The sequence below is a fragment of the Lagopus muta genome, chromosome 1 (assembly GCF_023343835.1).
Source record: "Lagopus muta isolate bLagMut1 chromosome 1, bLagMut1 primary, whole genome shotgun sequence".
NCBI classification, from domain to species: domain Eukaryota; kingdom Metazoa; phylum Chordata; class Aves; order Galliformes; family Phasianidae; genus Lagopus; species Lagopus muta.
In genome coordinates, this window is record NC_064433.1 from 6,330,263 (window position 1) to 6,345,119 (window position 14,857).

A 14,857-nucleotide genomic window follows, 5' to 3' on the forward strand; every position below is an offset into this window, starting at 1 on the left:
AACTGCTCTGAAATAGTAACAGTTGGACAGCATTGTTCTCAATTAAAAACTCAGTGAGAAACTTGTCCTAAATTAGCATCTAGAAGTCAGGTCTTTGTCTAAAGTAGCCCTAATAGGATCGTTTTACAGAGAAGACAGACACCTGAGGAGGGTGACTCAGCTGACCTACATTACACCAACTGTCTTCTGGCTGGGATTTTTCACTGTATGATCAGTGGGAAGAAGCAGGTGGGTGCAAAAGAGGCATCAGCACCCACTTTAGCCCTGGACACCCAACTTTTGGGCAGCTCAAGACAGCTAAAAGTATGACGTGTTGGCACTTGGCAAGACTTCATTTCATTGTTGTTAAGATAAAAACTGCTCTTTAGGAGACTAAGTTAATGGTTATTAAGTATCCAAAATAATTACAAATACACAGCAGGAACCTTCACGTAAACTCTGCCCACGTGTTTGAGCGTCCAACAGAAATATTTTGACAGTCTACCTGTGCAAGACTCTTCCTTGTTCAGCAAACGGATGGAATAAAAAAAAAAAGAAGGGGAAAAAGTGGAATAAGCTGTTAAACAGATTATGTTTGAAAGTCTGTTCTGTCTGGTTCTCTAATCTCTGCTGATCTCCAACCTGGAATTGGAGACACGCGCTCATCGTCTGTAAGAAACAAACTTCAACCACTCTCCCAAAGACTTGCACAAGTCAGAAATGGAGACCCGTGGGATCGTATGGTCATTTACAAAATGTACACAAAGCTTTCAGTCAGCTATCCATCCAGTCTTGGAGAAACTGAACCGATGAAAGATTTTATACACAGTATTGGTGTCAACGGTTAGTAAACCGCATCAAAACCTGGGAAAAATGCAAAGAAAGCCATTCAGGACATTGAGCAGCCCGTATCTGTAAACATCAGAAAGTAACATCCTTCAAAACAATTCAGCATACCAGGATAGATCTCTGTAAGAAGGCAATGACCAGATCAGGAAGAAAAGAAGAAGAGATTATGGCACACCGTCAGGCAGGTGCTGAAGCAATGAACCACATACATGTCTGACTTCTTGGTGAAAAAGAATCAGTGGAATTTGTGAAAAGTCAGTAACTGAGAAACAGACAAAATGAGAAGCTACAGGAAAGAAGAAATGGCAAGGGAACACAATGGATTAGCAAGGCTGAGGGCGTGCTGCCCATCTTCTAGGGAAGCAGCATCCAGTTCGGATTTTCATGTACAGTCACCCAGTACCAAATACACAGCTGTATTAATATGCCTGTAATAATAATAAGTATTACTAAATATAATTTATTTAATAGTATTTAATAGTGAAGTACTTCACACAGGTGAATTTTCATTCGTTATGGCTTTTTCCATTTACACAGGTTAGGTGCATATGTAAGGACAACCTTGAGGAACCCCATTACAAGTTCCAACTCCTTTGCTAACTTCAAAGCCTGAGACAGAAGTTTAAAACCAACTCTCTTTCATGTCTGCATAAATTCACCAACTTGTTACAGGCAAAGAGACTCTTCAAAAGGACCAATCAACTGCACATTTTCATACACACATATTGAAAAATGTGTGCACAAATAGCTCTAAACAGGAATGCTATTTGACTTCTGCCTAAATCATTTCACAACAACAAAATGAATGTCATCTTTTTTTGGATAAGAATCACAGCTACAATAAAATAATAACTTAGCCTGATTTTTAGAGATACCCACAAATTTATAGGACAAGTTAAAATAAACCAAGAATACAAACATCCTGATCTTTAGTAAAGTAGAACTGTCATTAATGAAGGAAACTCACTAGAAGTCTGAAAAAAGCACGTAAGAGTGTAATTCTGACATCTACTGCTTCTTTTCCATGAGGAGCTTTCTAAAAGGCTTGGAAAACATTTTTATAAGCAGAAGATGGTGTTTAATAGTGAGAACATATTTGTAATACAATTTCAGAGCTCTGCAGATACTCGCTTTGGAAAAAACACTCCTTTTGAGGATCACATGCTTAGTTCTTGCATTATCAAAATCCAGGATGAAGTGTTAGACACCATGCTTTGATTTTATTTTATTTTTTCCAATTAGAGCTGCTTTAATTTAAATTTTTCCATTTCATGATGAATAATGACCTTTCACTAAACACTTTAAATGAGATTTCCTGATAATTAACTACTCATCCTGTGATTACCACCAGATTGCAACATCCTTACAATAAAAAAATAAAGAGCAGGAACTTCAGAGATGTTAAATGGAAAAGCTAACGTAAGAACTGAATACCATCAATTTTATTTGTTTTGACTTTGTTTGCTGTTTGAGTAAGCCAAGGAAAGTTGAGCCTGAAACAAAACCAAACGTATCCAGTGCAGTGGTTTAGGGATACATAGAATTTGTGGTACCGTTTCCATTTGTTGATGTTCCAAAATGCTGGTCTCTGTACTCTTAAAAAGAACAGGATCACATAATTTGTATGAAACTTTGTTAGTATGTTCTTCCCACACTCAGACTTGTAGAGCTCCCAGCACATCTAGCAACATGAAGCTAAAGCAACAGATACTATTTACTAGGCAGAGGTCACTACTTAGTATTTTCTTAACTTCAAGACTCCAAGTACTTTTGTCTATTTATACTCAAAACCAAGAGCTTTAATTGTACAGAATTAATATATCTTCCACCCAACTCAATTCTCTTCCACTAACTGAGACAGTGCCACAAACATCAGATTAACTCTGTGGTAGATTTTTTTATTGTTGTTATTAAAGGGAACAGTAATTTGATTTTTCTACTCTTCCAAACTAAACAGAAATGCTATTTATTGAGACTTTAAAACTCTCTTTCATTGAAGAGCTGCAAAAACTTTTGAGTACAGAGAACAGGGAATATGTAAAGAACAACGAACCAAAGTAGAGTTTCTCTATTAAGTGCTACAAATGAATATTCAGAACCTGTACTGCTAATTAGCACAGGTATTTCTGCGGATTTTCTGATGATAAAAATGAGGTACACTTTTTTCTTACCCTGGTAGTCTTCTTGTTCTTGGCGTTCATTGATATCCAAAGTGAGCTTTTTCATCCGCATTCTCTCCTCCTGTTCAGCTTGTTGTTGGTTCCAGTGGTTTGCAGCAAGTTGGGAAGACATCGGTACATTTAAGATCTTAAACTGCAAATGAAAACACATTTAAGTGCCCATCACAGAACAACAACCACAAAAAAAATCACCCTACACAAAAAAAAAGCCAAAAGACAAAAGGGCAATGGTTATTTCTGTATTACTGTGATGTGATAGTTCCCACAGAAGTTCTTATTGGAAAGTACAGGGTTTTTTCTCCCCTTCTCCTCTCCCCTCCAGCTTTGTTTAGTAACACATGAGAAAATACAAGGTATTCAGATACTCTAAAGGCACACAGAAGAGAGGCAATAGATAATCACTCCAAGTATTTATAGGAACAAGTTTGATTTTGTTTCCACAAGGAACACATAGCCATAGGCTTTATTCCTTTATTTTTATGCCAGCCTCACTATATTTATCCCCATACTGAGTTACACTGGTCTTGAGATAGAAACACAGGCAGTTCAAACCAGCTGCCCCTTTCTCTGTAGTTCCCAGACTTCCAAAGAGATGAAGCCTCCAAGCAGAATTTTCACTTTCATCCTCTGTGAAAATGCAGGAGACATGTTCTAAGGATTTCAGGTATCTTGTGGCATTTCTTGGCCAGTGCTCTTCTTTTTATGAATTATTTTAGCTCCTTAGTGTTTCTCCATGGCCACGAGAGAACGGCAGAATCAAATTTGTTTTCTCCACCCCAACGTGCCAAACATCTGCACATGCACATTCAACACACTACATCTGCCTTAACGTGACTTCAGAGGTGAGCTCAGTACTACTTCCTCAGCAGTACTGTCTGTCTGAAATCTACAACTGAGATTTTGAGAGATGTACGTGGAAAAGAACTTTGTCAAGCTTTTATTTCCACAGGAAAACATTTTAAATTTATCCCACTCACCTGTGTTCATTTCTACCTGGCATAAATTCTGGACAATTTCAAAAAATAATCCAATGCTACTGCATCGTGGATCTCTCCCCTTATGATGCCAACATTTATTTCCCCTTATTCTCTCATGTTACGTGGCTAATTAATGATACTGATGCTAAAAGGTGATTTCCAATAGTGGTGTTCATTTCTACTGCTGCAACTTCTGTGGGTTTTGTCACACAGCTTATTTACAGTGACAGGACAACTACTGTTAGACTGATCTATCCAAGACACTTTCTACCTCTTGCTTCTGTTAATCACAGTCCGAAACAGAATGATAAAACAAGTCCTCACTGCTATCAGCCTGCAATCAATATTAATTCAGGTTGCATACAGCTAGTAAACAGCCATCAGTTGTTCTTGTGCTCTGTTTCAAAAAAACTAGTAGGCAATGTCCCATAAAATCAGGCAGAACGCTGGCATGAGAATGGAGCTTTGAATGAGTGGATGTCAACTATGAAAAATCAGTCCCCAGAAGGAAGCCCATCACATTCCATTTTCACAGTAAGTATCTCCTTATCAGCTAAGATTTCTTGATGCAGCACTACTTTTAGCAAAGAGCAGGAGATCAAACATAATGATAGGAAATTATTAGGTTGACACTGCAGTGAGGCCGTGATGCTTAGCATGTGATTCATGGTAAGGATAAGAAATTACTTTCAGCCCTCCAGGTTGTCTGAATAATCTTTCTGCCTGTGTTTACAATTCAGAAAGCTTACAGCTAGAAGTTACGAGTAAAGCAGGTATCCAGTACTGCAAAACTCAGCGCACATTCTGCTCACAGATGTTAAAATATTGTTATAAGAAACAATTTCCAACCCCACCTCTTCTTTCCTGCTTAGTAGTCAGTTTTTACAGAAAAATAAGCAGCATTTTTTTTTCTGAATGCACAACTGTGGACAAAGAAGCTTTTCACTGACTCAAGAACTGGAGTAGTCTAGTAGTCCAGACTTTTTCCTTTTTAAAACATTTCTAGAAACACTTGGAGGAGTTTTGGCAGGAAGAACCTACTCCCAAAAGCAAACAGTGGGGGAAGAGGGAGGGAAAGGTCCTGAACAAGTTCTGCTTTCTTTTTCAAGCCACAGAATGCCAGCAATACCTTCCCCTCAGATTATGAAGACCCTAAAATTGTTGGTAACTCCAGATATTCCCAGTAAATTACCTGACAAAGCCAAACACTGTCGGGTTTTGGTTTTTGTTTTCAGAGTTCTCTATATCTCTTTCCTACTCGCTGACAGTAGTTAAGAATTCCCTATTAAAAATCATTTAGAACTTCATATGTAACTTTCAAGTCCCAGAAAAACAGAATAACCCAACAAACTCAAGTTGTATATGCCTACTAAAGCAGGTAACACCATTTACACTCCGAAAGCACTTAGCACAGTATTTTATTAACTGAATAATGAAGCTTAAAAACCAGACATGGAATCACACTTACTAGTTCCACTGTTTGTGGTAACAGACCTCACTTTCTACCCAGATTTTTAAAATGCAAAAGATGCTGTTTCTGCTTTACATACTTCAGACTTACGCAGAAACTCAGGTAACAAACATCAAAAACAAAGTAATGGCAGAAGTAAATACTTGAAAGGTGCTGACTGACGGAATGAAACAATGCCTTATTTCTGCTGTCCACAAACTCACTAGAGTCATTCACTTTCATCATTAAATTACACAATTGAAAAAACAAGTTGTGTTGTGACTTATGTCCTGTAAAGATACATGTATGCATATTTATTTGTATATTCTGCATTTATTGACCTAGCAACATTCAAATGTTCACATGAGAAAAGAGCTAAGACAAATGTGTTTGGCTGCATGAAGCAAGGAATTTTCATTAATTGTATTTTAAATCAACAAGATTTCATAAAAGATTTCATAAAAAGATTTCACAAAGATGGTTCCATTTCCACAGAAGTTTCTCTGAAAAATTCATCCAGTTCATTCTGGGAGATACCCTTAAAAAAGCCATCAGAGATAATGATTGCTTTCCAAGTTGAACAGATCCAGCCCATTGACTGTTACTTAGGAAATGAAACTTAACAAACACTACATATGTTGAGTTGAAGCTGAACATGTTCTCAGCAATATCTGCAGAATCTGAGATTTTGCAGTGTTCCTTCACCTTTTCTTTCCCTATCCTTTGAACTTTCAGTCATTCTGCCAACTGCTTGCATCCATCTTCAACTGAATTTAATAGAATGAAAGCATACCACTGTCCCAGTAAGTGTAATCAGCAAACAAAACTAATAACAGTGCAATTTAAATACAGAATTGTTACACTTGATTTCTGTTAAAAACCAAGAATTCCATGGAACTGCGTGTAGTATTTTGTGTCTCTCTAAATTAAGAGGTCTGTACCCTACTCAGAGAAAACGAAGAAATAAAACATTCCCTGTCAAAGTTGTACAATGTCTTCAGAAGTGAAAGACAGTTCCTCCCCTGCCCATTTAAAGGGGAATCTATACTTGACAGTCTCTTACCTGCTGTTTGTTGCCTTTTCGTGTTAACATGACGAAGGGCATGGTGTCTCCAGACTCTGACTCTCCTTCCCCACTTCCAAGTGGGGGACCCTTCTTCAGTTGGCTTTTGAGATGCAGAGGAATAGCAACATCCAGCTGATGCACTTTAACCGATTCACCACTCCGTTGCTATTAAAAGAAAGTAAACTGTATAAATGATAAATGCTTAAAGTGTCAGCAAGTCTGCCAACGTTCACATTTTTATGACTGAGAAGAAGTTAAGCATTCCAAGAATGCAGAGTACATATGAATAAATTCACAAAGCTTCAATGCATTTCCTTTGGCTTCCTTGCTTGTGAAGATGGAAGTTACAGGGACAGAATATTTAAAATTTTAACTCTGAAGGAAAAACAATCTAGAGGCTTGACTGGACACTTGGGAACAAACGTTATGCATTAAGAAATTTTTTGCTGCATACTACTAATGTATTCCTGCATTCAGGGTTTGCAATATTCAAATATTTCCCTGATGTGACTGACAGTCCTATACAGCACTCAGTTATGTAAAATTAAGTGCAACTACATTTCAGAGCTATTAATAAGCTAGGCTTGGGTAGTCTACATTGAAATAAAAGCAGTGTCTAATATCTGCTGCAGTTATTCATCCAATAAAATATCTGTGAGTACGTCATATTCACTGAACAAACTATTAAATTATCTAAACACATTGACTGCAGAAGGGAGGTCACGAGGAAAAAAAGAAGTCATTCTTTAGTATTGCTGATTTGGCATTAATCACTTAGTTACTTAAAAATAAGTAAGAGTTGTACAGCTACGTTAACTTAAGAAAATGAGATTCATACCTGAAGATTTTCCAACATCATTTTATCTAACGCCTGAATGAAGTCCTCATCTTCTGCACAAGGGACGTGTTTAAGTCCTCCTCCTTTAATCATTACTTCCTATTACAATGGGGGTTAAAAGAAAAAAAAAAAAGAACACAAATGCCATTACATCAGTATCAGAATTATGAAGACTTGGCCTAGAAGTAAAGTAAAAAATACTGTCATTGCTTCCACAACATACACAAAAGTGTTATTATTATTTTTTTTTAAGTTACAAGAAGTTTTAGCCTGGATTATTTTCTCAAATAAATTTTTTCTGAAACTTGCTGTATCAATCATTGTTCTGCAGGTTGGTCACTCGTAACATTCTGGACACAAAGCATGAGCATCCATAAGATTATACACAGCTGACAACAATACAAGGAGCTCTCTACCCTCCAACACAACTAATTAAATTGATTTTTCTTTGAGGTCCATAACGTCAGATGGTCTTTTCAAGTCAAATACCATTTGGAAAGCATAATGTGATAAGAAGAATGCTACTTTAATGTGTCTCTTGGTATAGCTCACCACATGGAAAAAATAACTAAGCTTTTTTCAAGTGAAACAAAATGAAACACAAAACTGGTAAAGAAATAACTCAGCAATACCTAACATTGGAACTGGGATTCAGCAGGATGTCATGAACACCATTTGTCAGCACATATTCCAGTGCCTCAGTAGTTAAAACAGCAGACTAGTAGCAAGTAAAAGCCACTATCCACACAGTGCTGGAACTCATTTCAGCTTCTGGCAACAATGCTGCCTGTCTCTCTATGTGCAATGCTGAAGTTTATTCTCGATTTAACCACACAGATTATGAAAAACTGCTTTTATATGCTGCTTTTTAAACCCAGCACCCCAATATGCTGTTTTATAATCATCATTACTACCATTTAGGCTTACTCAGGCTGTTTGGTACAGGTACTACAATTTGCCATTCTGAAAACCTTTAAAAAAAAAAAAAAAAAAAAAAAAAAAAGGTATTCTGCTCTTTTTTGTTTACCTCCTTTTCAGCTTTGAGACAGAGTGCAGACTAACTAGTTTACCCTGTACCGTACCAGTTTGCTCCCACTGCAGGTATTGCAAAACCACCACTTAGGCAATCCTTTTCAGTCTACTACCTGTGAAAATACACAGTCCTGTGAAAGCATGTTGTAGTAATGTTTATTTCATGAGTGTTTTCAGAAACTAGTAGTGGAAGTCTGCAAATATAAGACCTAAAATGTACTTGAAAAAACATCAGGGAGCATTCTTGCTTTTCTCAATTACATTATGAGGAGCACAGGCTAAAAAAGCATGTAGTAAAGAAAAACAAAGCAGCATAAATCACTTCTAAAACAATGATACGTACTGTATTTTCCTCATCCGTTTCATTTTCTTTATTAGAATCTGTAAGATAATCAGTGTTTTCTTCCTCCTCTTCTTCACCTTCCTCCTCCTCATTGTCAGAGCCCTCCTGAAATATTTAATGTTAATTATTTGAGAATAAATGTTTAACTGCTTTTAAGATGAAAAGTTACGACTCACCAGCTGCTTTCTGAGGAATACAAGGCTTACATAACTGATTCTATTCAATCTTCATTGATACAATTTCCAGCGATAAATCACACCAACATATACTTAAGTTAGAGGAAAACAAAGGAACCCACTTGCACTTGGTTCCTCTCACATTTTCTCTGCATCTCTCCCCATCTACCTCCATGTGAATTTTAGTTCAGTTTTAGTGTTTGATTTTGTTTGTTTCCCAGCAAATCTACAGCCTGATCTCAGCTACATTTACTTCACATTTTCATGAATATATAGCAAAAAAACAGTTGGAAACTTTCCTTTACACATTAGTCATGGCAGTGGGAATTCTTTTTTTCTTCTTCTGGTTATTTATTACTGGGATGGTCTTTAATCACTGGAACAGATTGCCTAGAGAGTTTGAGTACCCATCTTCAGAGAAAACTGAACACTGTATTGGGCAACCAGCCGTAGGTGAGCATGCTTTGAGCAGGGTAGTTGGACAAGATCTGCAGGTGTCCCTTTTCCTGCTCTCAAACAAACATTTTTTATTCTAATGATATTATTAATCTGTGGGCAAAGCCACACAGCCAGGCAAACTTCATAAACTTCGATGCTGAGACATCAATTAGAAGACAGCTTATTAGTAAACCAAATCAACCCAAAACAAGAGAAAAAGCGTTGCCTATTTCCTTGATAAATTCATTTCATCATAATACTAACATTATCGTGTCAACTTTGCTGTGCCATAGTGACAAGTTGGAATTTTTATGCACGTCTGCTTTTCTAGTGGCTACACCACTTTTGATTCGAAAGATTACAGTAAACAATGTCATTATTTTCTATAAATCTTATTTATTCCCATTACCTTGGCACACTCCAAACACCTGTTATTTTTACTGACTGCTTTGTCATCCAGTCAATACATTTGCTTCTACAACAGATAAAGACAACGATCTGAATGTGTTTTCATGCCAAATTACCAGAGGCACCTTTCCACTGAAGAGCAGCACATACTGAGTAAAAATGACAGCTCAAGTTTCTATCAGTTTCTCCAGAATCTCAGACACACTGCATTCCAATTTCTGTATACAGAAAACTGGGACAGATACCCTCAGTGTACTGACTTGGTTGTGCATACCCATATTTCACCAGCTAACCTGTGACATACAAGGGCTTCAGAAAGTATCAAAATTACTACTTCTTTTTACACAAGACAAGGTAAATCATTAAGTTCACCTCTTCTTCTGGCTCATTGACTTCACTTTCATTTCCAGATTGCTCCTCTGTTTCTGCTCCACCTTCTTCTTCTTCTTCATCCTCTTCCAGATTCTCCCCTTCTGTAATGGTATCTTTGGAATCTTTGTCATTCACAAGACCTGCAATTTGAAGAAACAATTAGAACACTGCAAAGAAATGAAACTACTGAAACTGCGTTGAAGTGTAAGATCTTCAAGCCATTCTAGTTAACTTGGTGTGCAAAAACTGAAGTGCAACTCTCTAAGCCTCTGCCTTTTTTTCCAGGAAGATGTCATTCAAGGTAATATCCCTTACTTATATCCCTTACCTGCAACACTCCTACAGTAGTGAAAAGTTTTTAGGTTCTTTCAGTGCCTTGGTGTGCAATTCAGCAATAAATTTGTACTAGAGTTGTTTTCAGAGAAAATACTCAAAGGTTGAGCAGAGTTCTGATATTTAGGAAGAAAAGTAAAGATTTTTTAGAAAACAACTATTGCAAAAATTAAGCCATCCACTGCAAAACAGAACAAACTTTAAAAGATTGCATGAGATAAAACATTATGTGCTAATTTTTTTCCCCTGCCACATTAACCTACAAAGCCACTAAATCCTCCAGAGGACCATGGCTCAATCAACCAGAAAGTGATGCCAATGCCAGCCTTCCAGAACACAACAAATCTGTTTTTCTAAGGAGGCAAAACAGCTGCCATACAGTTTAACATTCATACTTTGAAATCTTCCTAACCACACACTTAGGGTTTACAGCGAGCTTAAAGATTTCTGGACAGCAAATGAACACATCACATCTGTGCTCAGGGCATTCCTCATTCATTCTCTGCCACACACACAGAACAAATGCAGCACTATGCAGTTCCTAACCAGAGGTCTGGATTCTGAATGGACAAGTAGTTTGGAGCATACCAGAGTTCTTTGTTTTGTGTTGGTTTTTTTTTTTTTTGCACTGCTTCCAGCTGCTTTTAAGAACTCCAATATGCACATACACACAGCCTGGTCTCTTTACAAGATCTCAGAAGGCAGTAGCTAAGATCAGAAAGAGCAGTTTAAGGAAGAGGTGAATCCTTGCAGTTATGCTTCAGTGAGACAAAATATCAGAAATGAAATGATTTGTGTATACAGCTATATGGTAGATAGTCAGATTTCAGTTGTGTGAACACATACACACCTTTTTCCATATTCCAGAGTTTTCAAACCATTATTTTGTCCTTTTTATAAATGCTGTGCTCTTCAAAATCCATGCTGCTCCATAACTATGCAAGAGGTTCATTCTCATTACAAAAAATAAAATCACCAGAGTGGTACAGGAAATGGCCAAACCCCAACTCAAGGTCTGTATGGAACACTGTATACCCCACTCTTATGCCTGGAGTTAACCTGAGATTGATAAAAAGCAAAGCGTGCTGTGATCTTCAGCACAACATGCTCTTGGTACTATTTATTGTTCATGGGCCAATGAGTTGTGGAAACAAACAGCTCACAAACTGCAGTTTTAGTAAAGCCCTTACTAAGGTAAGAAAAAACCCTAGTTTCCTGCAGACATGTTCACATCTGTCATCACAGCCCTCAGAGACCAGAAAGACAGATGACGATCTCTCTGAGACCAACATCCAACAGTCCTAACAAAATTGTCCCACCTTATACAGAAGTTTATCAGCAAGTGTAGTATCACAAAACCAGCACATTTCAAAGGAAAAAAGGGTGGAAAGTCCCCTTTCAAAAGGTTGGACTGTTGATGAGTTTTGCTGGTGCCAGAACAAACACAATAAAATGTTGTTCTCCAGTACTGGCTCATACTCAGTGAACAAATCCCCCCCAAAACACTTAACTACACTGAATTCAACTGTTAGAGCCACAGCAACTCAGAGAACAAAAGTTCTTATGATTTGTACAAAGGAATTCCTGAGTGCCTTGCAAAAGAATTAAGTTACTTCTTACTTATCATACTGAGAGCATAAAACCTAGCAATTCAGATCATACCACAACAAAATTTCTGTGTTTCAGTTACTACCTAGACAATTTTAAGGCACATTAATTAAAAAGCCAGCATATTAAAGATAGAAATGCATCTTAAAATATAACTTCCAATGTATTTACTTAAGAATTGCACAATTCGTCCCACTGGATTATAGGATATTCCAAAAATTTATCTTGTCTACCCACATGAAATGTTTACAAGGCTATAATTAACATACAAAATTTAAATATAAAAGCTTGTCATGAAGAAGCTGGTATTCAAATAAAAACTGAAGATTAAAAAACAGCTCTGTATAATGAGAAATGAGCACAGTAGTTTCCAGTAACTAATAAGAAAGGCAAGCTATAAAATGTGTTAAAGTTAACACGATGACAGTAGTTTTAGACAAATACTAACCACGTTTCTTTCTGCCAGCTGAGCTGTTTTGCAAGCCTGGCATTTTTTCTTAAAATGCAGTGATTTTAAACACGTACATGGAGCAGGATTTAAAAATATAAATTCCAGCACTCTAAGCAGGAACTACAGGTCAGCATTCAACTTGGCTGACAGACAATTCAAAGAACAAAAGTTTAATCATCCAATCAAAGTCATCTATCGGTCTCTGCTGAAATGTAAGACCCATCCAAAATTAATTCCAAAAGAAATCTAAGGATTAAAGTACCTGACAGCATTTGGAAAGCAACACATCTCTCTTCCACTGCAGTCTTACACTAATGCTTCCTTTGACAACAGCAGCTTCAGTCAAATCCAGACTTGGGAAGGAACAACAGATGCAAGCAACCAATCTACCAGAATGACTGGTGAGCACTGACAAAGGCCAATTCAATCAACAGGCTACAACACCAGTGTGCAGGAACTCCCTGCTTTTTGTATCAGGCAATATAATCATATATACTTGGGTGGTTTATGGTTTTTTGTTTTTAAATACTCCATCATATAAGAGTTACAGAGATTATACGATCTCAAAGGAAATGACAAAAATGCAAATAAAGTAGAAGAAATATGAGGACAATAAAAGCATCATATAATGAGAACAACAATACTTACCATCGTCATCGTGACAACAGTAACCTAAGGAATACACAAACACAACCCCTAATGCTCATTCTCTTACCTAGTTTTATTAAGAATTCTCGTTCCAAGTCTTGCACCTGTCTGATAGCTTCTTCCAGAGAGCTGCAGAGCTTTATCTTTGGTCTGAGGAGTTCCAGTGTATCACTAATCATATAGTCAATGTCTATAGGAAATGGGTGGTCTTTTGTCCAGACATCCAGACTTTTCTTCCACCAAACGTACCGCTAGAATGCAAAATATTCAATTAAGCTGTAGACACACTGGCATTTATGAACTGTTTCACTTACTAAATTCTTAACACCTGGTCACATTTATTCAGTACAAAATGTGAAAGATTTCACATCACTACTCTACTTCATACAACTACTAGATATTTTGCTAACACTAAGTTATGACTGACAATGTTGGGCATCACAAACATTAAAGATACTCTTATTTCATTATAAAGACTCTTAAAAGTATGAAAACTGAGCACAGAAAGCACTGGTAAAGGAGGCGCCTTCCAAAGGCAGATTATTAGTTTTTTAAAGAGATGAACACTTAGAAACTGTCCAGCTTTTGAGTTCTTCCTACGTCTATTTTCAAGACAATTTATTTCCTCCAAAGCCTATTATGGAGGCGAGGGTGCAGTAAATATTACAAAAAGATTTAAGACTGTAGCTACCATCAAGTCATTTATCATCCAGCTCATTTTATAAAAAATTAGTGCATGTAAGTTGCAATAGAAATACAAAAATTAAATCTGACTCAAGAAAGAGAATCTCACAGCTGAATGTGAAAAAGAAGAGAATGCCAAAATTGTGTCTGAAAATGAAGGAGTAATAGCAACTTCATTGAAAAGGTGACAGTCAAATGAACATCTGTTGAAGTCATATAAAAAAATACAGCGATTCCTTCACTTACTTGGGGTTTAAAATACATCTGATATACAAAGGATTTGCATTCTTAAAGAAGGAAAACACACATTACATTATTAATTTGAATATTCTTGTTTTAGTGTAATTTAAAGAAGAAAGCTGAAAGAAATCAAGTCCAAACACTTGTAGCATTAGCCACATAGACTGGAATTTTTCATTGTCCCAAGGAAATGTATTTTGGTGCCTGAAACTCCTGCTATGACATCTTTTCCCCCTTAAATCCATCAGATAGAATTCTCCTTTCTGCATCTTTTTGCTATTACCTCTCATTCTCTCTCTGTGCATTCCTTCTTCACCAGCTCTATTAGGCAGCTGAAGATAGCAATCTAATCGCTCCCTATTTAACCTTCCCCTCTGAACTGAGCAAATTCACAAGGGAATCACAAGCCTCCTGATCATTTTGGTGACCCTCCAATAGATTCGGCTCAGTTCCAAGGTTCTCATCTACCAGGAAGCCCTCAGCTGGATAAAAATGTTTTAAACGTGGCCTCACACACCAAGCCAAAGCAAAAAATAAAATCCCTTTCTTCAATCTGCTGGTTGCACTCTTGCCAAGACAAAATAGTGATGAAATTCAACAGCATACTACAATTGATGCAGAACTGACTCTTGTGTTCACTTAGTCTAGGAAGTTTGACTTTGTTCCTGCAAAGCTGTTTTCTAGATAATTGGAACCAGACTGCACTGTCACACAGAGCTACTCCATCCCATCTGCAAGACCTGATACTTACCTCCACTGGATTTCACAGGGTTTCTGTAAGGCCA

At 37.1% G+C, this 14,857-nt stretch overlaps 1 protein-coding gene across 6 annotated transcripts in view; it reads right to left on the bottom strand.

Annotated features, from left to right (window-relative positions):
* The window catches only part of UPF2 (UPF2 regulator of nonsense mediated mRNA decay), a 55,841-nt gene that overhangs the window by 7,202 nt on the left and 33,782 nt on the right, over nucleotides 1-14,857 (bottom strand). For all 6 annotated transcript variants that reach the window (XM_048962767.1, XM_048962756.1, XM_048962747.1 and 3 more), the window contains 6 exons: nucleotides 13,216-13,399; nucleotides 10,109-10,248; nucleotides 8,715-8,819; nucleotides 7,340-7,438; nucleotides 6,499-6,666; nucleotides 3,000-3,141 (listed from right to left, as the gene is read on the bottom strand). In XM_048962767.1, coding sequence (XP_048818724.1) covers nucleotides 3,000-3,141; nucleotides 6,499-6,666; nucleotides 7,340-7,438; nucleotides 8,715-8,819; nucleotides 10,109-10,248; nucleotides 13,216-13,399 — 838 coding nt within the window. The remainder of the gene's footprint in view (nucleotides 1-2,999; nucleotides 3,142-6,498; nucleotides 6,667-7,339; nucleotides 7,439-8,714; nucleotides 8,820-10,108; nucleotides 10,249-13,215; nucleotides 13,400-14,857) is intronic.